General features: G+C 44.6%; 3 protein-coding genes and 5 long non-coding RNA genes across 19 annotated transcripts in view; 4 read left to right on the forward strand and 4 right to left on the reverse strand.

Annotated features, from left to right (window-relative positions):
- The window catches only part of LOC127010493 (uncharacterized), a 48,932-nt gene that overhangs the window by 14,629 nt on the left and 9,787 nt on the right, over window positions 1-24,516 (reverse strand). The window lies entirely within an intron of this gene.
- Window positions 180-10,573, reverse strand: LOC127010494 (uncharacterized). Its single transcript, XR_007763235.1, has 3 exons — window positions 10,450-10,573; window positions 2,217-2,383; window positions 180-225 (listed from the first exon to the last, which is right to left on the reverse strand). It is a non-coding gene; the product is annotated as an uncharacterized LOC127010494 (long non-coding RNA).
- On the forward strand, window positions 204-1,047 carry LOC108028860 (uncharacterized). The gene is made up of 3 exons (XR_007763233.1): window positions 204-542; window positions 603-779; window positions 832-1,047. It is a non-coding gene; the product is annotated as an uncharacterized LOC108028860 (long non-coding RNA).
- On the forward strand, window positions 2,047-15,430 carry LOC108023787 (uncharacterized). Of its 9 annotated transcripts, none has more exons than XR_007763229.1 (5): window positions 2,047-2,061; window positions 2,180-2,503; window positions 2,564-2,707; window positions 2,757-2,825; window positions 15,166-15,430. XR_007763229.1 is itself a non-coding variant. In XM_050884690.1 (4 exons), exons 1-4 carry the CDS (start codon window positions 2,433-2,435, stop codon window positions 15,211-15,213), a joined length of 321 nt encoding a protein of 106 aa, XP_050740647.1. In that variant the 5' UTR covers window positions 2,355-2,432; the 3' UTR covers window positions 15,214-15,430. The 9 variants fall into 9 exon arrangements, 1 of the variants encoding a protein (XP_050740647.1); XR_007763227.1 differs by having other exon boundaries at window positions 2,768-2,825; XR_007763225.1 differs by lacking the exon at window positions 2,757-2,825 and adding an exon at window positions 15,045-15,113.
- Window positions 10,451-11,103, forward strand: LOC122818595 (uncharacterized). Its single transcript, XR_007763230.1, has 3 exons — window positions 10,451-10,599; window positions 10,660-10,835; window positions 10,888-11,103. It is a non-coding gene; the product is annotated as an uncharacterized LOC122818595 (long non-coding RNA).
- Window positions 11,795-17,529, reverse strand: LOC108023786 (uncharacterized). Its single transcript, XM_017093425.2, has 3 exons — window positions 16,702-17,529; window positions 15,572-16,653; window positions 11,795-11,861 (listed from the first exon to the last, which is right to left on the reverse strand). The coding sequence occupies exons 1-3, from the start codon at window positions 17,527-17,529 to the stop codon at window positions 11,795-11,797; spliced, it is 1,977 nt and encodes a 658-aa protein (XP_016948914.2).
- On the forward strand, window positions 12,427-13,144 carry LOC108023788 (uncharacterized). 2 transcript variants are annotated; one of them, XR_007763232.1, is made up of 4 exons: window positions 12,427-12,668; window positions 12,729-12,805; window positions 12,864-12,905; window positions 12,960-13,144. It is a non-coding gene; the product is annotated as an uncharacterized LOC108023788 (long non-coding RNA). The 2 variants fall into 2 exon arrangements; XR_007763231.1 differs by having other exon boundaries at window positions 12,729-12,905.
- LOC108023794 (defective chorion-1 protein, FC177 isoform) lies at window positions 18,016-23,995 on the reverse strand. 3 transcript variants are annotated; one of them, XM_017093433.3, is made up of 5 exons: window positions 23,738-23,988; window positions 21,342-23,448; window positions 21,001-21,284; window positions 20,690-20,829; window positions 18,016-18,774 (listed from the first exon to the last, which is right to left on the reverse strand). In XM_017093433.3, the coding sequence occupies exons 1-5, from the start codon at window positions 23,888-23,890 to the stop codon at window positions 18,039-18,041; spliced, it is 3,420 nt and encodes a 1,139-aa protein (XP_016948922.1). In that variant the 5' UTR covers window positions 23,891-23,988; the 3' UTR covers window positions 18,016-18,038. The 3 variants fall into 3 exon arrangements, with proteins under 3 accessions (XP_016948922.1, XP_050740646.1, XP_016948923.3); XM_050884689.1 differs by having other exon boundaries at window positions 18,697-20,829; window positions 23,738-23,995; XM_017093434.3 differs by lacking the exon at window positions 18,016-18,774 and having other exon boundaries at window positions 20,696-20,843; window positions 23,738-23,989.

A 24,516-nucleotide genomic window follows, 5' to 3' on the forward strand; every position in this document is an offset into this window, starting at 1 on the left:
TAGCCAGGAAATACATCAAGTTAGCCATGATATGAACTGTCAATGGAAATTTGATAAAAATTTGCACCTAAGGGCCAGAGCCCCACATAATTTCAGTTTCGTTTCCGGGCTCGACGACACAACATCTCCGTGTTCATACTTATTTAGGCAAGTTAAACACAATAGTTAATTTTTATTTTATTTGATCATTTTTTCATTTTCAGATATGTGAAGCAAAAAATTTACCTGTAGAATAGCCCCAGGATGTGATGTGACGAGTCCTCGACAACACAGACCCCACACAAAGTAATACTACCCAGAAGAAGACCTTGTATAAGACGGATAGAACTAACAAACTTGAAAATAATTATTGACGATACGCATTCGGTAAAGCACACTATGTTCAACACAATAGACCTAGACTTTAAGAACTCTGTGACTTGGTGGGCCACATCGTTAAAATGGAAGAAGGAGCACAGTCTTCAAATCGCCAGCCACCCCTCAAATTTGTATTTTACTTTAGGACCAAGTACGAAACTTCCACTGTTCAACACGCACTCTAGGTAAGCTACTAAAGTAAAACGTATCTACGATTTTTTATTCACAAAAGTAACTTTCCTTAGGAATTTCTATGCTTCAGATGCAAATACGTAATTTCACTTTTTAACGGACACGCCACCAACTTTAAAGATTCAATTAAGTAATCTTTTTAAATAATTAGTTATGAGGAAATTCTTAGCTTACCCTTAACATGAAAGCTTCCACAGAAATAGGACGTCTATTACTATCCTGAGGATGAGGTTGGTATTACTTTAAGAAACTGTGGACTGGCTTTAACAAACCTCTTTGCAGCTATTCCAGGTATCCACACACAACTGGGGACTGCGCGATTTGGGACTTGCAAATAAATATTGAACTATGCATCGAATTATATTATCATACCTGCGAAATGCTGAAGTACACCTCTTATTGAAATAATCTATTTAACCAAACGAAGTATATGAAGAAGTTAATGTTATACCTTATATCATATTACATAAATGAACAATTTTGTAATCACAATTTAAACACATTACGAACTATTTTACGGATAAACCATAGCTGATTCAAACATCGGCCTTGTTAGAACAGGACTTACAGTACTTTACCCATTTTTCCATTTTCTTCAAGGGGGTATCTCACAATTTTTTGTATTTCAGATTTTTGTCTAAAAAACACATTTTCTTGCGGTTTTTCAATCGTAGTTTATCCATTTCTTTGTGGTTTTTTAATTGTAGTATAGCCAAAGGCGTACGGCCAAAAGACCGACTGTTTCGGAAAGCTGGCTTAATTTGCTGTCGATCTGCATCATTTAAAAGAAAATTTATTTTTTGACCCAATTTTCCATTTTTTACTATGGGGTATACCTCAATTTTTTGAGTTTTAGATTTTATTTAAAAAAGTAGATTTTGTTGTGGTTTTTTAATCGCAGTTTAGCCAAATTAAGGCGTACGGCGAAAAGAGCGACTGTTTCGGAAAGCAGGCTTAATTTGCTGTCAATCTGCATCATTTAAAGGAAAATTTATTTTTTGATCCATTTTTTCATTTGTTTTTCAAGGAGGTATCTCATGTTTTTTTGGATTTCGGATCTTGTCCAAAAAAAATCACATTTTCTTGCGGTTTTTCAATCGTAGTTTATCCAAATAAAGACTAAATCTAAAAGACCAACTGGCCAAATTTTATATTATATATTTTTATCCAAATAAAGACGTACAGCAAAAAGACCAATTGTTGTGGAAAGTTGTCCTTATTCGCTATCGCTTCTTTGTAATTAAGAGAAAAATGTATTTTTGATCCATTTTATTATTTTTTACAAGGGGAAACTTTTTGCGTCAGATGCATCAAGTTAGCCATGATATGAACTGTCAATGGAAATTTGATTAAAATTTGCACCTAAGGGCCAGAGCCCCAAATAATTTCAGTTTCGTTTTCGGGCTCGAGCACGCAACATCTCCGTGTTACACAAACTTATTTCGGCAAGTTTTCCTTTTTATTTTATTTACAATTTTTGTTTTTCGAACACTCCGGTCTAACAAAGCGAAGGTCTTTCATTTTCAGATATGTGATACTCAAAATTTACCTGTAGAGTAGCCCCAGGCAAGTTTTCCTATTTTATTTGAATATTTCTGTTTTTTGTACACTCCGGTCTAACAAAGCGAAGGTCTTTCATTTTCAGATATGTGATACTCAAAATTTACCTGTAGAATAGCCCCAGGATGTGATATGACGAGTCCTCGGCAACACAGACCCCACACAAAGTAATACTACCCAGAAGAAGACCTTGTATAAGACGGCTAGAACTAACAAACTTGAAAATATATTATTGACGATACGCATTCGGTAAAGCACACTATGTTCAACACAACTGACCTAGAATTTGAGAACTCTGTGACTTGGTGAGCCACATCGTTAAAATGGAAGAAGGTACAGACACTCCTCAAAACTGTATTGTGCTTGAGGACCACTCGACTAAGGTTCCAACTAGGTAATCTATTTAACTAGAACTTGGCTATGATCCTTATTCACAGAACTCACTTCCCTTAAGAATTTCTAAGCATGTGCCCTTAACATGCTTAGGCTTTAACAGAAGATATTTTACTGGGGATGAGGTGAGCACTACCGCTAAAACCACCTCTTTGCAGCTATGCCCTCAAATTATTACTGTATTCAAGATGGTTCCACTTCTCAGGTAATGTATTTGAATAAAATCTACTAATCCCAGAACTAACTTTCTTCAGGAAATTCTTAGCATACCCTTAACATGAAAGCTTCCACAGAAGGACGTCTATTACTATCCTGAGGATGAGGTTGGTATTACTTTAAGAAACTGTGGACTGGCTTTAACAAACCTCTTTGCAGCTATTCCAGGTACCCACACTGGATAAAGGATGGAGGACTTGCAAATAAATGTATATCGTATCGAATTATAATTCGCTACTTAACCAAGTATTTTAGGAAATGTCGTTCATGAAGACGACATACACAAAATTGTGCATAACACATGATATTATGTACATCGCAAATGTAATACAAGCACATCGAGTTGTTTCAGGCTTCTAAACCAAATGCTGTACAGACTTCGACTTAGTTGTAATAAACATGTAATAAATATGATGTATTAAAAAGCCTGCAATTAAAGGGGTGCCGAGCGTTGCTACGCATTACTTAAATACTTATTTTTAATATTCGCCTACGCATGTGAAACTGAAAAGAGCAACAATTTACATTCAAATGGCGGTCAGTATCTGTTCGGGACATGTCATTGATCTCTATAATGAGGCACGTTTTACCAAAGCAAAAGTTCGCCCATTCACACACATGCATATTGTATTATGGCAATTTTCAATTTGTGTGTGCATTTAAAATGCAATTTTCCCCGGCAAAGCGAGGGGCGAGGGGCGAGGCTCAATAAAATTCAAGTGATTTATTTATACGCATTGTTGGACGACTGGAAATTGGCGCGGCGGCGGCGCTGGCGAACTCTTAATAAAAACAATTAAGCCAAATTGGCCACAATTGTAGGCAAAAATGAAATAAAAACCAAAATAAATTGAGACCGAAATCGGAAAATAGTTGAATAAAAATGAAAGCCGACACACGACTCGATCAAGAGGGCGGCAAATGAGCGGGGCGGGTGGGAAAATGTGTGACGGGGCAAGGAAGAGGCGAGCACTTAAGTGGAAATGCAGTCGAGTGTCGTCATCATCATCAAGGGGCCATCGCAGCAAGCTCCCACACAAGTGCTGGGAATCGAAAAGGGCGACACTTCTACAGAGAGAGAAAATGCTGGGTAATAATCGAGATATTTTTAAGCAAAGATGTTGTCGACGGAGGACATTCAAACTTATTTTAACTCAATAATAGGTGTCACTCAGAACAATACAATAGAATAATAAAACAAATTACAAAAAAATTACTAATAAAAATTATTTTTAATTATTAAATAAATTCCAAAATTAATTATTTATTTTTTTATTTCACTTACTTATTTATTTATTCACTTTACCGTATAGTTTTATATAATTTTATATAATTTTTTTAACCATGAAACGCTTGTTTCTCGCAGTGCACTTTCAGATATTGGCAGAAGTGCAGCAACAAATGATGAGCAGCAAAGTCGACAATGCGATTTGCGTTCGTCTTAGCCATTCTTGTGTTTTTTTCAGCGCTCTTTTTAACTTCTTAGTGTGGAAAAACTATTCAAGTCTAATGGCACGAAAGAGAATAATGACGCACAATACACTTCGACAGTTTAAGCGGATTCACATGATTACAGCCGGGCGGAGAGAGGAGAAAGTGCGGCGGAGAGAGCGGGGAAAGCAGTAAGTAATGATGTCTGTCGATGTTTGCAGAAACTTGTTAACCATTTGAAGGCGACAAATGTCGAGAGCATTAGACATAGTTAGAAGCAAACAGTGGGCGGAGATAGGGTTCTTCTGGAAAAAAAATGTTGAAAAATAATTGGGAAATTTTTTTCCAAGGCGGAATTGTATTTTTAAATATTATGGCGGAATTGTATTTTTAAATATTATAGTTTTTTGTTTAACGGTACGAACATAAATTTGAAAACATCATATAATTATGCTAAAAAATGTTGTTCTTTTTCTTTCTTTTTTTTATTTTATTTTTTGGGAAACTAAGAATTTGGAAAATTTTATTTTTATCATTTATTAATAGAATTCTTTTCTTTTATTTTTTATTTTTTTATTTAAAGCAAGTGATTGATTTCACATGAATTCCTACACAGGTTATTGATTTTCCATGAATTTTATGCCTTTTTACAGCCTTTAGAATATAGAAAAGAATACATTTGGTTCGCTAATCTGTCACTTTGGCCCACTGTGCCGGTACTCAGCTCCAGGCGGCACTTGGCAGGATCTGGGATCTAGGATCTGGCCCCACTCAAGCTGCTGTGGAGCAGCCAAACAAATGGCCAAAGATAATGCATCCCAGAGGCGCCCAGGCGTGGCCAGGGCCTGTGGGATTTCCTTAGTTTTGCCCAAATTTATGGCATTTAATTGCACTTCTTTGACAGGAGCTGCGAAGCGAATCGATGGCGATAGCAAATTTTACAATTTCAACAGGGGGGGAATACAGACCACAAAGTGCATGCTGCGGCTTTAAGTCGGCATAAAAATGCCGGGCATGTACGGTGCGGCGAGTGTCTCTGTGATTTCCTAATTCAATTATTATTCAAATCATATAATTTCATCTCTATGACACGCACCGACTGCGGCGGCGTTGGCAACCCTGGCAGCATGTTATAATCACATTACGCATACGACCGGAGGACCACGTTGGCAAATGGGAAATGGCATACCACATCTGGAGTGGGCCAAATCCAATTTCCCGCTGCGACAAATGAAAATTGCCAGCTTCATTCCTTTATTATGCCATTTCTTGCCGCCGCTTTGTCTCCGGCTTATCCCTCATTTGCCTGCATTTATTTTATTTTGCATATTAATATTGTTAAAGGCGAGCCGCCCGTTGCGCTCCACAAAATTAGCCCGCCATTCATGTGGCATGTCGCCCCCTTGTGTGTGGATGGCAGGGCTCCGCTTGGGAGGCGGCGGAGGCGGAGGCCATATCAATTTACCCACCGGAAGGCACGCAGCAGCAACATCGGTGGCAACAAAAGAATGCCACCCGATGCGGTTTGATTCGCACCGTCTCGGCGGGAGTTCAAAAATGGTAAACATGTCCCACCGTGGGTGCGGAGTCCACCAGCAAATCCCATGAATAAATTACAGAGAAGGGCGCACAAGTGGCAGACCCTTCAAAAACTAGAGCAATAGTGGGTAAATCAAAATCTTTGGCTTTTTAAATTAAATAAAAAGGCTGACTACTATCTTCATTAAAACTACAGTTTCTCCTTTTCTTTATTGGACTGCTGCAATATTTCCCTTTATTGGAATTTATTTATTATATAGGTATAATCTCACCCTGTCCTTTTGCACTGTAACTATATAAAGGGACAGCCTCCGTCTGTTTGTATGCACTTATTAATGCGTATTCATTGTCACATCCGGTGCGAGGAAATTATATTCCTCACCGGGCAGCCGATCCTGGCCCATCCCCACAATCAAGGACTCGCCTTGCCTTGCGGAGAGCAGACGCTTTCCTTTTGTCGATTTAATTGAAATAATTGCAAAAATGCAAATTGAATGGACAACAGTTGACACAGGATATTAACCATAGACGATGGCCGGCAACGGGAGACGGAGCAGGATCCGGCGGAGGACACGCTCCCGCCGCGCAAGGAGCCTTAATGAGCTAACGAACGCACGGGGGATAATTGAGTGGCGACCACATGTGCAGCTGGCCGGGCGACCTGGCCGGGATCAGTGAACTCCCACGTGGACCGGGGCTGGATGTCCCCGGGGGCCACCGTCGCCGTACCTGCAACTTATGGCACTTATTTCGAGCTCAGCAAGGGCATATGGTATTGGAATAATTATAATTTACCCATCTGATTAAAATGTATGTCGAATCCAAAAATGGTAAAAGAAACGTCACCCTTTTTTAAGCTAGATTAAAAATTGAGTCATTTTCTGGTATTAGAAAAAACAATTTAAATTTAATTAAAATGTATTATAGTTATTTTGTTATATTTATATTTGCTTTTTTGATCGCGTTCTATGAAAAACATTTCAAGTACTAGAAAGTATGCAGTGAATAAGTTATTTGTACTTCTCAGCTTAAAAAATGGTTGCATACTTTTCGACACCTTAAATAAGTTACATGGTGACTTCTAATCTAATAAAAAATAAATTAATAACTGTGATAGTGAATTAAATATATTCGAATTTCTGAATAAGTATTTTGTATTTCTGAGCTAAGAAAAAATGTTAAGGTGATTTCAAATATCTACGAATTTGTAAGCACCTCTGACTAGTAAATATTTTGGTACATACTAAACACAAATTGTAAATAACTGATCAAACCAATTTTTTAAAATTTAATAAACAAATATTAAATTATTAATACATAATTCGATTACCATAATATTTAAAATTGAAAATAGAAAATTTTAATACATCAAATGGATAACGTTTCGAAATAAAATTTAAATACCATACTTTTTAAATATTAAAACTGCATTTTGTCAAAATTTGTTCTTGTTTATATTTTTATATTTTAGGTAACTTGATATTTATTTACCAATTATTTGAAAAATGTTTTTAAAATTGTACATATTGTCATCATATTGACATGTTTGAATTGAATTGTTCCAAGTGCCCGTGATCTGCTGCGCTTAAGACTGGGCCAGGGATTCCAGTTGGCACCTCGGCGCTCCGTAATGAGTGGCCAACATTTGCCACATTGTGCGGCGGTTGTTCCTGCTGCCGCCGCCCGTGGGCGTTGCGTTGCAGCGGGGGGCGTGGCCGGATGCGGCGGCTGTGGAACGAACTCGCCCCTAAGCCGCGTCCTCATCGAATGTTCTCCATGTCGATGTGGATGATGGTGATGTCGCTGTCGCTGTTGCCGCTGTGTCTGGCCAACTTCCGTTGCAGCAACAATCCCTGGCTGTGTGTGCAATGTCCTTTTATCCCGGCCGCTTATGTGTGGGTGAGGCCGCAGGTTGCACCATAATTGTGTTGATTAGCTAATTAGATGTAATTTCGCGGCCGGAAATTGGCAGTTGCTGCAGTCGGGCGGCCATTAGGAGGACAACTCTGAGAGCCCCCCTTACGCATTCCAGCCCCTGCCATGCAAATTTTTAAGTGCAGTTTGGCGTGGGAGGGGGGGCTAGCATAATCTCGTCATGAATATGTTTGCTTAGCGCGCGGCCATGTCTCGCCTTGAAGGGCTTCGCTCCATCAGAATCAGACTTTGAGACTGCCCCCTCTTGAGCCACGCCCCTGGCCCCTGGATGTTGCTGACGTAAAAGTCGCGCCATAAAAATTCATTGCCAAACGAGCCAAAGTGTTGCCGCAGTGGCTGAGGATGGGCTGGGGCTGGGGCTGGTGCTGAAGCATGGGGATGTGGCAGTGGATGTGGCAATGGATGTGGCAGTGGATGTGGCAATGGCAATTGCCGAGAGTAGTCCAGACTGAGCTGCAAAGAGCTGGGTAACGGATCTGGAAGTTGAGCTCAACCGCAAGTCGCGGCACTGGGCGGCACACCCTCAAAAATATCATTTATTCGGGCTCACAGGGCGTATGAGTGATGTTGGTATCAGAACTAAGTTCTGTTTTAAAGAAATCATAGGTTTTATCATGGCATATGGTATGTAATGAGTGTTTTATCTTTAGAACCACAAAATAATAAATCATTTTTATTATATTTTTGGCATAAATAAATCCTACCTCTAATATAAAACTCTCTTTGGGAAACTTTAAGATCCCATCCCTTGCCCGTGAATGATGTATGAAAACCAAAAATAGAAAACATTTTATAAAAGAAATTGCATAAAGTTTTCCTCCCTTTTGCCTGCTTTTCTCCTAAACAGCACAGCGTATTAAAGAGGTTGGGGGGGTTGCGGAAAATGGTCGGGGGAAATGGAAAATGGAGATGGGCTTGGTAGTTGGTGGATGTTCGATGGGATGTATCGCCTCAGACGCTGGCTGCGACTGCTCCGAGAACGACATCGCAGGCAATGAGCTTAAGTTCAATACATTTACTTGAATTTCCAGCGAACGACAAGGACGAAGACGATGTCGTTGACTAGTTGGCTCCCAAGGATGAGTGGGAAATTTGGGGGGCACTGGGAAAGCTAGGAAGCTGCAGAGCAGCACCGGGAAAAATTGTTCCAGTTGCTAATTCAAATAATTATTATTTTAAAATATTTGTATTTAATTATTCATGTGTATTATATATAATTCTTTGTTTATATTTTATAATTTATTTGATTATTACATTTTTTCTTCAATTATTTATATTTATAATTTATTTAAATTTTATTATATAATCGTCTTATTTAACGATAAAAATTTTTTTAATAATATTTATAAATCGCACTTTAATTTAATATGTATGTATGTATATAACTTAAGTTTTTTAGTTAAAAAAAATTATTTTTAAATCCTTTAAATTATTAATGACTAATGCTAATGATTTTTTTATTTTTATTTATTCCTTTTTCGTTTTTATATGCAATTATTTATGGTAACTTCTTAAACATTTATCGTATGCAAATAATAAATTAGTATATTTTAATGCAATAAAATCTACCACTTAGACACCCTTACACTTTGCAATGTTGAAATATTTTTAAATATATTTTGGGGTATTTTTTTTTCCGGTGTAAAAAGCCGAAGCCGGGCAACGTTGTGCCCATTACAGACAGTTTTTGTGGCGAGAAATTTCAAAAAGCTCAAATGTGCGAGGCGATAAGCAAAGCAGCAAGAGATTGCCAGGGAAGGGGTCGCCAAGGGGTCGGGTAGGGGGTCTGGTAAGGGGTCTGGTAAGGGGTCGGGCGGTGGTTCAGGGGGCAATGGCAGCACTTACATGTAACCAGTCGATGGCGACAACGGCAGCCGCAAATGTTGCAAGGATTGCCGGCAAGGAGCACACACAGAATTGATGTCTATGTGTGCGGCGGGTGGATTGCCTTCCACGGCGGGCGGCCTGGGTGGTGGGCGGCTGAAGGACAACTATCCGGAGGATGGGGGGGTGGGTGGTGTGGGCCAGATCGGTGGGGGTTGATTCGCCAGCGCAAGTTTTGGTTTTCAAAATTTATCGCTTTAAGATAAAACGTTTTGCGTTTTTACGATACGAGCAGCGAACACTTTGGCCAACTATCCTAGAAGCCATTCCCGGCAGCTGGAGGGGATGTGGCGTCCCCTCTTGTGGGTGGGGGCGTGGCCGGCCCGGCGGTGCGGGAGTGGCCCCCCGCCGACGCTGTGGATTATGAAGTAATTTAATTAAAACGCCTGGCCCGCAAATAAATCCGGCATTATTTATGCCGCCTCGCAGGAGGAACGTGACATCCACGAACCGGGTAATCAGTATTATTCTCTCGCAGAGGAAGTGCTCGATGAAACCCATGAGGTCACTTTTAGCAACCCAAAACAGCAGCATTTCCTACCAATCTAAACGCCAGGAGAGGCATCAAGTTAGCCATGATGTGAACTGTCAAGTCGAAATTCGATTCGAATTGGGACCTAAGGGCCAGAGCCCCACATAATTTCAGTTTCGTTTCCGGGCTCGACGACACAACATCTCCTTGTTCATACTTATTTAGGCAAGTTAAACACAATAGTTAATTTTTATTTTATTTGATCATTTTTTCATTTTCAGATATGTGAAGCAAAAAATTTACCTGTAGAATAGCCCCAGGATGTGATGTGACGAGTCCTCGACAACACAGACCCCACACAAAGTAATACTACCCAGAAGAAGACCTTGTATAAGACGGATAGAACTAACAAACTTGAAAATAATTATTGACGATACGCATTCGGTAAAGCACACTATGTTCAACACAACTGACCTAGAATTTGAGAACTCTGTGACTTGGTGAGCCACATCGTTAAAATGGAAGAAGGAGCACAGTCTTCAAATCGCCAGCCACCCCTCAAATTTGTATTTTACTTTAGGACCAAGTACGAAACTTCCACTGTTCAACACGCACTCTAGGTAAGCTACTAAAGTAAAACGTATCTACGATTTTTTATTCACAAAAGTAACTTTCCTTAGGAATTTCTATGCTTCAGATGCAAAACGTAATTTCACTTTTTAACGGACACGCCACCAACTTTAAAGATTCAATTAAGTAATCTTTTTAAATAATTAGTTATGAGGAAATTCTTAGCTTACCCTTAACATGAAAGCTTCCACAGAAATAGGACGTCTATTACTATCCTGAGGATGAGGTTGGTATTACTTTAAGAAACTGTGGACTGGCTTTAACAAACCTCTTTGCAGCTATTCCAGGTATCCACACACAACTGGGGACTGCGCGATTTGGGACTTGCAAATAAATATTGAACTATGCATCGAATTATATTATCATACCTGCGAAATGCTGAAGTACACCTCTTATTAAAATAATCTATTTAACCAAACGAAGTATATGAAGAAGTTAATGTTATACCTTATATCATATTACATAAATGAACAATTTTGTAATCACAATTTAAACACATTACGAACTATTTTACGGATAAACCATAGCTGATTCAAACATCGGCCTTGTTAGAACAGGACTTACAGTACTTTACCCATTTTTCCATTTTCTTCAAGGGGGTATCTCACAATTTTTTGTATTTCAGATTTTTGTCTAAAAAACACATTTTCTTGCGGTTTTTCAATCGTAGTTTATCCATTTCTTTGTGGTTTTTTAATTGTAGTATAGCCAAAGGCGTACGGCCAAAAGACCGACTGTTTCGGAAAGCAGGCTTAATTTGCTGTCGATCTGCATCATTTAAAGGAAAATTTATTTTTTGACCCAATTTTCCATTTTTTACTATGGGGTATACCTCAATTTTTTGAGTTTTAGATTTTATTTAAAAAAGTAGATTTTGTTGTGGTTTTTTAATCGCAGTTTAGCCAAATTAAGGCGTACGGCCAAAAGACCGACTGTTTCGGAAAGCTGGCTTAATTTGCTGTCGATCCGCATCATTTAAAGGAAAATTTATTTTTTGACCCAATTTTCCATTTTTTACTATGGGGTATACCTCAATTTTTTGAGTTTCAGATTTTAGTCAAAAAAGTAGATTTTGTTGTGGTTTTTTAATCGCAGTTTAGCCAAATTAAGGCGTACGGCCAAAAGACCGACTGTTTCGGAAAGCTGGCTTAATTTGCTGTCGATCTGCATCATTTAAAGGAAAATTTATTTTTTGACCCATTTTTTCATTTGTTTTTCAAGGAGGTATCTCATGTTTTTTTGGATTTCGGATCTTGTCCAAAAAAAAACACATTTTCTTGCGGTTTTTCAAACGTAGTTTATCCAAATAAAGACTAAATCTAAGAGACCAACTGGCCAAATGTTATATTACATATTTTATCCAAATAAAGACGTACAGCAAAAAGACCAATTGTTTTGGAAAGTTGTCCTTATTCGCTATCGCTTCTTTGTAATTAAGAGAAAAATGTATTTTTGACCCATTTTATTATTTTTTACAAGGGGAAACTTTTTGCGTCAGATGCATCAAGTTAGCCATGATATGAACTGTCAATGGAAATTTGATTAAAATTTGCACCTAAGGGCCAGAGCCCCAAATAATTTCAGTTTCGTTTTCGGGCTCGAGCACGCAACATCTCCGTGTTACACAAACTTATTTCGGCAAGTTTTCCTTTTTATTTTAATTACAATTTTTGTTTTTCGAACACTCCGGTCTAACAAAGCGAAGGTCTTTCATTTTCAGATATGTGAAACACGAAATTTACCTGTAGAATAGCCCCAGGATATGATATGACGAGTCCTCGGCAACACAGACCCCACACAAAGTAATACTACCCAGAAGAAGACCTTGTATAAGACGGCTAGAACTAACAAACTTGAAAATAATTATTGACGATACGCATTCGGTAAAGCACACTATGTTCAACACAATAGACCTAGACTTTAAGAACTCTGTGACTTGGTGGGCCACATCGTTAAAATGGAAGAAGGAGCACAGTCTTCAAATCGCCAGCCACCCCTCAAATTTGTATTTTACTTTAGGACCAAGTACGAAACTACCACTGTTCAACACGCACTCTAGGTAAGCTACTAAAGTAAAACGTATCTACGATTTTTTATTCACAAAAGTAACTTTCCTTAGGAATTTCTATGCTTCAGATGCAAATACGTAATTTCACTTTTTAACGGACACGCCACCAACTTTAAAGATTCAATTAAGTAATCTTTTTAAATAATTAGTTATGAGGAAATTCTTAGCTTACCCTTAACATGAAAGCTTCCACAGAAATAGGACGTCTATTGCTATCCTGAGGATGAGGTTGGTACTACGACTCAAGAATTTGAAGATTCATTTTAGTAAACCCCTTTCCAGCTATTCCAGGTATCCACACACAACTGGGGACTGCGCGATTTGGGACTTGCAAATAAATATTGAACTATGCATCGAATTATATTATCATACCTGCAAAATGCTGAAGTACACCTCTTATTGAAGAAGTTAATGTTATACCTTATATCATATTACATAAATGAACAATTTTGTAATCACAATTTAAACACATTACGAACTATTTTACGACTAAACCATAGCTGATTCAAACATCGGCATTGTTAGAACAGGACTTACAGTACTTTACCCATTTTTCCATTTTCTTCAAGGGGGTGTCTCACAATTTTTTGTATTTCAGATTTTTGTCTAAACACATTTTCTTGCGGTTTTTCAATCGTAGTTTATCCATTTCTTTGTGGTTTTTTAATTGTAGTATAGCCAAAGGCGTACGGCCAAAAGACCGACTGTTTCGGAAAGCTGGCTTAATTTGCTGTCGATCCGCATCATTTAAAGGAAAATTTATTTTTTGACCCAATTTTCCATTTTTTACTATGGGGTATACCTCAATTTTTTGAGTTTCAGATTTTAGTCAAAAAAGTAGCTTTTGTTGTGGTTTTTTAATCGTAGCTTAGCCAAATTAAGGCGTACGGCCAAAAGACCGACTGTTTCGGAAAGCTGGCTTAATTTGCTGTCGATCTGCATCATTTAAAGGAAAATTTATTTTTTGACCCAATTTTCCATTTTTTACTATGGGGTATACCTCAATTTTTTGAGTTTCAGATTTTAGTCAAAAAAGTAGCTTTTGTTGTGGTTTTTTAATCGCAGTTTAGCCAAATTAAGGCGTACGGCGAAAAGAGCGACTGTTTCGGAAAGCAGGCTTAATTTGCTGTCAATCTGCATCATTTAAAGGAAAATTTATTTTTTGATCCATTTTTTCATTTGTTTTTCAAGGAGGTATCTCATGATTTTTTAGATTTCGGATTTTGTCCAAAAAATCACATTTTCTTGCGGTTTTTCAATCGTAGTTTATCCAAATAAAGACTAAATCTAAAAGACCAACTGGCCAAATGTTATATTACATATTTTATCCAAATAAAGACGTACAGCAAAAAGACCAATTGTTTTGGAAAGTTGTCCTTATTCGCTATCGCTTCTTTGTAATTAAGAGAAAAATTTATTTTTGACCCATTTTATTATTTTTTACAAGGGGAAACTTTTTGCGTCAGATGCATCAAGTTAGCCATGATATGAACTGTCAATGGAAATTTGATTAAAATTTGCACCTAAGGGCCAGAGCCCCAAATAATTTCAGTTTCGTTTTCGGGCTCGAGCACGCAACATCTCCGTGTTACACAAACTTATTTCGGCAAGTTTTCCTTTTTATTTTATTTACAATTTTTGTTTTTCGAACACTCCGGTCTAACAAAGCGAAGGTCTTTCATTTTCAGATATGTGATACTCAAAATTTACCTGTAGAATAGCCCCAGGCAAGTTTTCCTATTTTATTTGAATATTTCTGTTTTTTGTACACTCCGGTCTAACAAAGCGAAGGTCTTTCATTTTCAGATATGTGAAACACGAAATTTACCTGTAGAATAGCCCCAGGATGTGATATGACGAGTCCTCGGCAACACAGACCCCACACCAAGTAATACTACCCAGAAGAAGACCTTGTATAAGACGGCTAGAACTAACAAACTTGAAAATATATTATTGACGATACGCATTCGGTAAAGCACACTATGTTCAACACAACTGACCTAGAATTTGAGAACTCTGTGACTTGGTGAGCCACATCGTTAAAATGGAAGAAGGTACACCCACTCCTCAAAACTGTATTGTGCTTGAGGACCACTCGACTAAGGTTCCAACTAGGTAATCTATTTAACTAGAACTTGGCTATGATCCTTATTCACAGAACTCACTTCCCTTAGGAATTTCTATGCATGTGCCCTTAACATGCTTAGGCTTTAACAGAAGATATTTTACTGGGGATGAGGTGAGCACTACCGCTAAAACCACCTCTTTGCAGCTATGCCCTCAAATTATTACTGTATTCAAGATGGTTCCACTTCTCAGGTATGTATTTGAATAAAATCTACTAATCCCAGAACTAACTTTCTTCAGGAAATTCTTAGCATACCCTTAACACGAAAGCTTCCACAGAAGGACGTCTATTACCATCCTGAGGATGAGGTTGGTATTACTTTAAGAAACTGTGGACTGGCTTTAACAAACCTCTTTGCAGCTATTCCAGGTACCCACACTGGATAAAGGATGGAGGACTTGCAAATAAATGTATATCTACACCTCGACCTTCATTATCATACCTGCAAAAGGCTGAAGTGCAGATTGAATGCCCTTTAACCAGTTTCCGTCTATGAAGGACATATTCGTACATCATATTACACACGTTAACAATAATATCGCAAATGGAAAAACACTCTTTGCTACACACCAAGTGCTGTTACAAACGCCAAGTTGGGTCAAATAAATGTGTATATCAAAAATGTTCATATATTATATAATTACTTAATACCTCCTTTTTTATATACATATTTTCTCCAAATATTTAGTTCATATTAATATTTGTATGTAATGTGTATAGTTTTCTTCAGTTTTTCTTTGGTACCCTGCTCTTTATCATGGCAAGCCTGAGTTTCATCCTGGGCAGCAGCAACTCCATGAGAAAGAACACCACCGCTCCCAGATTCGCCCAGAGGATGAGCCAAAAGAGGGCGGCCAGTTCCCGCATGGAGAGCACGTTCTGGCGGACGGGCGCCACCTGCTGCTCCTCGGCCTCCGACAGCCGCGGATCGCCATCGATCCCGTCCAGCGTGCTGTACGAGGTGGAGGCTATCCTGGCCACACTCTCGTCCGCCTCGTCCACGGCACTCACATACTGGCGCGTCCAGTGCTCCAGGAAGCCATGGGAATGGGCATGCTGGATCTGCTTGTTCAGCACGCCCACCAGATGCGAGTGACGCCTCACATAGAAGGCCAGCTGCTGGGTGTAGATGCGTTCCCGCACCAGGTGCAGTCGCCTGCTCATCGGATGCACCTTCCGGAAGTAGCCGAAGTACTCGTAGGGCGTGAGGATGGCCACCCGGGCGGAGGAGCCACTTTGCTGGGCCAGCGCTGGAAAGGATTGCAGCTCACTGCCCTCCAGGTGTACCAGCTGCTCGGGTCGCAGCTCCGGCAAACTGGCCATAATCCTGGCCTCATTCACCTCCGCCAACTGGATGGTGAAACGCTGGGCCAGCACCTCGGCAATGGTTTGCGGCGGATTCCTCTGCGTGTCCTGCCGCAGCAGCTGGTACATGCCCGACTGGTAGCCACTCCTCAGGACCAGGGTGCCAAACATCCAGGTGAGCAACACCAAACGCCCCGAAATACCACGTGGCACAGAGCCATCCTCCAGATTGCCACCCATTGTCAGAACGAAGAGCTCGTAGTACGCATGCCTGGGATGCCTGAACTCATGACCAGGCCACCAACGGTCCACCAGGAAGAGGAGCAGGCAGGACAGGAGCAGGACCAGGCCAATGACGCGCCACAGGAACGGACTGAAGGGGAAGGCCAGCTTCTCGTAGGCGGAGTAGGCACTCTGGAGGTTGGTCACCAGCATGATGTGGCTCATGAAGTAGTAGGTGGACTGGGAGTAGGGAATCTCGCTGCCGGCACTGGGCTTGAAGTGGAAGCCGCCCAGGGAGAAGTCCGCATGGTGGCCAAAGATCTGAAAGAACCAGATATATCACTGATTTTACGACTGGCTGATTTATACCTCATCGAAAATCCAGCCCGACTCGTCGAAGGTGGCCAGCACCTCCTCCTTGTTCATCCAGTAGAGACCCACGCTGAAGTTCAGATTGTCGGCCATGAACTGCAGCAGGGCACCCTCGATGCCCACAAAGGATTCGCTTCCGTCGCGCCGCCACACCAAGTAGGGCATATCCTCCCAGGTGGCGCAAGTCAGTCGACAGCCATAGAAGTTGCCCAGCTTGGGGGGAAAGTAGTCCTGGCTAGCCCATTGTCCTTGCTCCACTTGATAGCGATTCACCACACTGGCCGAGATCACCTGGCAGCCATGGGCCGCACTGAAGGGGAAGTAGCTGACCATGAGGAGCTGACCCCCAGGTGGACGCAGTACCACGCCCACATTCAGCACACTGAGGCGCCACAGCAGGCGGAGGACCGCCTGAATCTCCTCGCCATACGCCTCCGTGGGCAGGGACATGTATATCAGGGTGTACGACAAATCCTGGGTGGCTCGAATGCGTCCGTAGATGGCCGAGAGAGCCGGCAGATCATCGACCAAGGCCAGGACAGCATGCACATAGGGCTTGTACTCCATCGACTGCTGGAGGAACAGGCGGCGTGCCTGCAGAGTGGGGGGCAGAGCCATCAGCAGCTGGTCGAGCAGCTCCTCCAGGTGGCCACCAGTCGAGGCGGAACTCCTCTGGGTGTAGATGTACAAGGTCTTGAAGCGACCCATCTCCGAGTTGACCACCACTTGGGCCAGAGCCCGGGCCAAGCCCACATTCGATTCGGATGCCAGTGTTTTGGTCAGCAAACAGCAGGAGGATAATATAATATACAGACAGCACTTCATGGCGAAAGAGTTGGCAGAGGAATGTTGCGTAAGGCTTTTTGGACTAGACTTTCCAGTTCCCAGGGGAAATTTTGGCTATGGCTTTGCCCAATTGCGTTAATCATATCACATTAAAGGCGGTTCCCCTGGGAAACCCTATTAATAAGGTAGATAAACCAACCATTTTGTTAATGTTCTTAGTGTAAAAGCTGCTATTTAAGGCCTTATGATACGGTGGAAAAATCCGAAACTACCATATTCTGGCCCTAACGATACCTATGTTTCAGAATTAATATTATAAAGTCAAGACAAATTATATTTTTTTTCGTCAAATACAATACCATGACTTTAAAACAAATCCAAAAGTTAAGTCGGAATTTTAGTCAGTGTCATAAGGACACATTTCGAAATATACCTTTTACTTAGCTTTCCATTTGGGGTTTTCTTAATTTTCCCCCTCAATAGCACCCCTAAAAAAATATCTTAGATTAACAACACAACTTACAGTATCGTTTACACATTAATAATATTTAATATTTATTTTTATTGGCTCTATAAAAAAAAGTCGAATCATCAGAATCATCTTCGTCGAAACTGAAGTAGTCGATATCGTTGTCATCCCGGTACTTTCTGCTGCCGCTGCTGATGTCCCTGGCCTCGCCGCTCTCCTTGTGCTCCTCCACATCCCGGTCGTCCTCCTCGTCCGGCTCCGGTTCGGGCTCGTTCTCCAGCGGATCATTCACCTCGTCCTCGAACAGGCTGCGCTCGGCGGCGCCCAGCTCGAAGACGGGCTCATCCCTCTCCTCCTCCTCCTTCTCCTTCTCCTGCCTGACCTTCGCCTGGGGCTTGGAGACCTTGCCCAGAACCGGAGGCTGTACCTCCACGCGGGTGAGGTTCGTCTGGTGATTCAGCATGCCCTGGTAGAGGTGGGGAAACCTGCGCTGGAAGTCCACCTTGATGCGCAGCAGACGCTCCAGCATGCCGGGCGTGAGGATGCCGTTCTCCGGTCCCTGGCCCATGATGTGCGTGTCCCTGCGATGGCGACCATCCTTCAAGTAGGCGGCGTAGCTGCCGCCGCCCTCGTAGAGGGGATGATGTGCATCGTAGGCCTTCTGGTGCCAGGGATCATCGGGTCTGTCCACCGGCAGCAGACCCATGAACGGGTGCAGCAGTCCCTCGCCGTAGGTGTAAATGGAGCCCACTTGGGGGTCGGATGGAGGTGCGTTTTCGATTTCGATTTCGGTTTCTGATGGTGCTGATGATGAACTGACGGTATGGACGGTGGATATGCAAATGAAAGATGGACATGAGTGGTTGGCGCATGATTAGTGAGTAGGCTAATACTTGATCTAGACTATGGTTAGGATTAGTTGGGGGTATGGGGGTTAGTCATGCTTATGCTTTGGGTTGGATGGAGCTTCTGATGGTGGTGGCCATGGGTTTGTGCTGCCTTCTGCGCAACCTCTTGCGCTTGATGACTTTGATGGGCTTGATGGGTTTGGGGCTTTTCGAGAGGCTGTTGCTCTGGCTGGCGAGCAGACTGGACTTCTTCTCCCTCTGGATTTGCAGGCGCAGCAGATCCTTGAGCACATCCACCAGACTGTCCAGCTTGGTGCTGCTCACGGTGGCCTGTGTGGTGACCTGTGCGGTGACCTTCTTGGCCAAGGGCACGGACTTTTTGGGTCGCTGGGGCATTTTCACTTGGCGCGTGGAGCGCACCCAACCGTCGTCGCTCTCCTTCCTGATCCTCGGACTGGGCGTCCGCCTGCGACGCACAAACTTTCCCCTCAGGGCGTAGGGTGTGGGCGTGGTGGGTGAATCACTCGCATCGATACCACCATCATTTAGGGCCGCATTCAGGAGCTGCGCCTGCTGCTTCACACTCAAGGCCCTCTTGGTCTTGCCCTCCGTTTCCGCCGCGACATGGGGCTCATCCGCCTGGAACTCCGGATAGGGGCCGTACTCCTGGCTGCCATGGTTGTCGTAGTTGCAGGGCTTGGGCATCTCCAGGTTCTGGCCTTGGGCAAACTGCGTCTCGTGGTTCTTGGTCAGGTAATCCGTGTCGTAGCCCCGGTTGGCCAGAATGCGCTGCCAATTGGTGTCGTCCTCGTAGTCCAGTTTATTGGTGGACCCACTTGGCTCATCCACCTGGGCCTTGGCCTGGGCAGTCTGGGATTTGGTCTCTGGCTTTGGAGGATTCGTTGGTGGAGTCTCTGTGGTTGTGCTGGTGGTGGTGGTGCTGGAGCTACTTGCGCCCTCGGCATCCTCGTCCTCTTCCTGCTCCTCCTCCTGCTCCACTGTTGCTGGCTCTCCCTCGTTCTTTACCTCCTCCACCTTGGGCTTCGCCGCCTGCCTGGATGACTCCTGCTCCACTTTGGATGGTTCCCTTTTGGTGACCACTTCTTCTTTAACCACATTGTTGGATATTATCCTATTGCATCTGCGGTGCAGCTTGAGGATCTCCCGCTTCAGCTGGTCCACAATCTTATGCAGCTGATGGATCTCCTGCTCCTGCTTGGATATCGACTTGGTCACATGGGAGCTCTCAGCCACCGAGTCCTGCTGCATCTCGATGTCCTCATCCCTGGGACTTTCTGTGGTTGTGACACTGGCTTCTGTGCTGGTTTCACTGGCTCCTGGCGTGGTGGCTTCTGTGGTGCTCGTCGTGGGAGCCGCTGTAGAAGTGGTTAGACGCACAAAGTCCTGGTGATTGTACTGGTGCCCGGCATTGGGATCATGCTGCAGTGGCTCCTCCTCCACGGCCTCCTGAGGCGCTCCCTCTTCGTACTGATCTCCTCCGATCTCCAGCGGCTCCATGCTGGCCCGCTCCAGAGCCTCGCGAATGGAGGCCGCGTTGTAGCGCATCAGCGCCTCGGCGGGATCTTCGTCGGGACTCAGGGTGATCTCTTTCAGGCCCATCTTGTACTCCCGCCGCAGTTCGTTGAGGGAGCCCTCATCGATGGTCTCCAGGGTGCCGTACTCCACGCTCCGTTTGCTCCGGCGGTTGGCCTTGCACTGGCACGATCCCCTGGACCTGACTGCTCCGGCTCCGGCTCCTGATCCCGATCTGCCGCACTGACAGCTCCTGCCACACAGGCAGTCCAACCTGCCGCATCCGCAACCCTTGGATGTGGTATTCTCCAACCCAATGCCCCGCCCAAACCTGTGGAAGATGGCTAACCTTTTTTGGACTCGATGCTCTTGCGGTTGTGACTGTGCTTGCTCCTGGGGAGCTGGTGTCGTCGCCAATGGGGGATTAGAGCTGCTCTCCTGCCTCTCCGATCCACCGACTTGGCCTGGCTGTGGCTGGGGGTTTATTGTCTGAAATGCGTCGCCTGTTTAATGCCATGAGAAAAAGGCGAATGAATCGTATGAAATGGATCAAATGGAGGACTACGGTCTACGTGTTCCAGTGTGCTGTGGTGTGGTGCTCAATGTGGTGTTTCAGTGGTTTCTGGTGGTTCGAGTGCTTCTACATTGGTGCCAACTTACCCTGGCCAACGTTTGATGCTGGCGCAGCATGGAGTCCACCTCATCGTTGCCCACGGCTGCCCGGTAGCCCGGATTTTGGTAGACGTTCGATGGATAGGTCACTCCATAGGCATTCGATCCGTAACCACCGCCTCCGTAGCTCGTTCCATAGCTGCTTCCGTAGCCCTGGGCCGCGGGACGCTGCACCGGCGCCGGGTAGTAGTAGTTGATCACCGCGGGCGGCGACGCATGGGACTTGGACTTGGACTTCTTGCGCTTGTTGCCACCGACTCCCAGGGGATCCACTGTGGGGGAGACAGGAGGCACTGAGTCAGGATTGCGAAAGACCCCGAAGAGATTACCTTTGTGCCGGGCGGTTCCCTCGTTCTCCTCCATCTGGGGACCAGCCTCGCCAAGTATGATCTCGCCCTGGTTGTTATTCTCTTCCATCATCGTGGGAGTCTCCTCCATTCGTGGTTGCTGCATCGCCATCGTGGACATGGGCTGCTGGAAGGCCTGCGGGTTCTCCTGGGCCCACTGGCGCTGCTTCATCATCGCCTGATTCTGTTGCATCATCTGCCTCTGCTGCTGGATCTGCGCCTGATCCTCGGACCACTGCCTCTGCTGCATCTGCTGCATCATCATGGCATTGGCGTTCTGCTGCGCCATCTGCTGGGCCTGCTCCTCGGTCCATTGTCTTTGCTCTGGCGCCATCTGCCTCTGCTGCTGCATGCGGGCCTGATCCTCGGCCCACTGCCTCTGCTGCATCTGCTGCACCATTTGGGGATCCTCGGTCCACTGTCTCTGCTGCATCTGCTGCATCATCATGGGATTCTGTTGGGCCATTCTCTCGGCCTGGGCCTGATCCTCTGACCACTGCCGCTGCTGCATCATCATGGGGTTTTGCTGGACCATCTGTTGGTCATGCTGGATCTTGGCCTGCTCCTCCGTCCACTGTCGCTGCTGCTGCATCGTTTGGATCATCTGCGGATTCTGCGCCATCTGCCTCTGCTGCTCATTCTGCTGGATCTTGGCCTGATCCTCCGACCACTGCCTCTGCTCCTGGGCCCGCTGACCCTCGCCGGTCCTGTAGGCCGCGTACATCTTGTCCTGCTTGCCCTTCTCGCTCTCCATCTGCTCGTTGGCCATGCGGTAGGCATAGGCCATGATCTGGACGATGTCCTCCTTGGACAGTGGCTGATCCTGGGCCTTGGTCTGGCGCTTCAGGCCGTTCGCCTTCTGGTTGGCGTAGCCTGGCTGGTTCTTGGCCTTGCGCTGGGCCTCCTTGTTGACCAGTCGCCGGACATAGTCATCCCGCAGAGCCTGCTCGATGTCGGCTCGTGTGATCTTGTGCACGGGCGTGCGACTGAGGGGATAGCTAACCCGGTAGGCAGAGTCTCCGGACTGCGCGGCGGCACTGGACCTCATCTGCTTGGCCAGCAGCTCGATCTTCTGCAGCATTTTCAACTCGGCTATCACCTGGCGCTCGAAGGCCCTCAGCTTGGCCTCCACTTGCAGGTCTTCCAGTGTCTTCTCCTCCCCCGCATTCTGGCTCTGGGTGGTGGGCATTCGGAACCAGAGAAGGGGCACCTGCTCCAGACTCTGCTCCTGCTCCTGCTCCTGCTCCTGCTGCCTCTCCAGTGCCGACTTGATCTTCTGCTGGGCCATCTGCGCCTCGGGACGCACCCTCACCTCGGATATATCGGAGGCCTGGGCATCCGTTCCAGCGGGCTGTTGCGACAACGCCGGGAAGAACTGCCTCTGCATCTGGGCCACAAAGTCCATATTGGCCGGGGGCAGCTGGGGAGCAGCCTGGGCAAGCTGCGAAAGCTGGGGCATCTGGGGGATCTGGGAGAGCTGGGGAAGAGCCTGGGAAAGACTCTGACCGAGTACATTGGGATCAAAGTTCGCCGGGTTCAGGAGGGAGAAGGCGTTCTGCAGGGCGGCCTGACTAAGGATGGGTTGCTGGGCCACAGGGCTGTCGGGAGTGCTGGGGGGTGCTGGCGGATCGGCAGCTGGAGCTGGGGCCGGAGGAGCAGGGTCGGCAGCTGGAGCCGGAGCAGGAACTGGAGCAGCGGCACCCAGGAGACCGGGCATTGTCGGCAAGGTCGGCATTTGGGACAAAAACGAACCCACCTGCGGGCCAAAGTCGGGCATGGCGGGTATGGCAGGCATCTGGAAGTCCTGCGGCAGACCCGGCCAGCTCATCAGCTGGCCCAGGGGATTGGACGGGGGATTCTGACGGGCCACTCGCGTCTTGGCCGTGGCATCTTCGGCCAGGACGAGCACCACCTTGGAGGCGGCTGCCGAGGGCTGGAGGGTATCGGGCACGGCGCCCAGGATCGAGTGGGCCGGGAACAGGCTGCCCCAGCGGAGGAGGCTGCCCAGCGCCGGGAACATCATGTAGAAGGCGTCCATCTGGGGATGGCCAGTGCGGATCGGTGGGATTTGCGGAATCTGGCCGAGGATCTGGGGAGCAGTTATTGGTTTGAATTGATATTTTTATTTAATTATAAAGACTTTAAATAAATATATTATACTGTTAAATATCTATGAATAAGCAGTTAAAACAATTTAATTTCTGGAATTCCTTTTTAATTTAATTTAATTTTATTTTATTTAGAATTTAATCCAATATTGCTTGTTTTAATATTTTAGATGTTAATTTCATTTTTAGATAATTTTAAAACTCAGTTAATTAAATTCCTTGAACACTTTTCATTCACTTGGACACTGGACGATCCCATATCGAACTCACCTCCTCCGCGGTGGGAATCCTTGGCTTGGTGTCCGTGGAGGTGTTGGTCGTTGGTCCGGCATCCGCTGCGGGATCTTCGGAGGCGACATCACTCTGACCGGCCGCCTGGACGGCGAGGAGCGCCAGGAGCGGCAGCAGGCTGTGCAATCTCATCCTGGGTGTGGACAACTCTCGGGGGGAACGGACGGAGCGCGGAGATCGATCTGTGTGCGCCGGAGCTCTTTCGCCGACTGACTGCCGACTGCTGCCGGTCGGTGGTCCAAATAGATTTTTTGCCACCGCGTCGGCGGCACCAAACTGCAGACGTCTGCACTTCGATCGTGACCCGGAGCCGGGTCCACCACACGCACCGGGTTTCCGTGTGTGTGCCCCCGATGGAAAACCGGAGCGCAGCAGCCGCCGCAGCTGCAAGAGCTGCAAAAACCTTGCCCAACTATTCCGCCAGCCAGCTTTTTCCACGAAATCAGCGCAAATGATGCACGCTAAACAGTATGGCAAAGAGAACAGGGCCGTAATCATGCGGAAGGCGCCAAAAATAAAATATTCGATTCTTTCAAAAATGCTAAATGCAAATAGTTATCTTTATATTTTCATTGTTTTCCGAACTAATACGATTAACTATTTCTAGTTTTAAAGCAAAGTACTCTTATAATATTATTTTTAATATACTTATTTTTTAGTACATTTTCTTATCAAAATTATGTTTTCATAAGTAATCAGCAACTGCATTTGAATTCTTTCATAACATATTGTATTTATTTGGAGAATTCATGCCTTAG

This window comes from Drosophila biarmipes, chromosome X, assembly GCF_025231255.1.
Source record: "Drosophila biarmipes strain raj3 chromosome X, RU_DBia_V1.1, whole genome shotgun sequence".
Taxonomy (NCBI): domain Eukaryota; kingdom Metazoa; phylum Arthropoda; class Insecta; order Diptera; family Drosophilidae; genus Drosophila; species Drosophila biarmipes.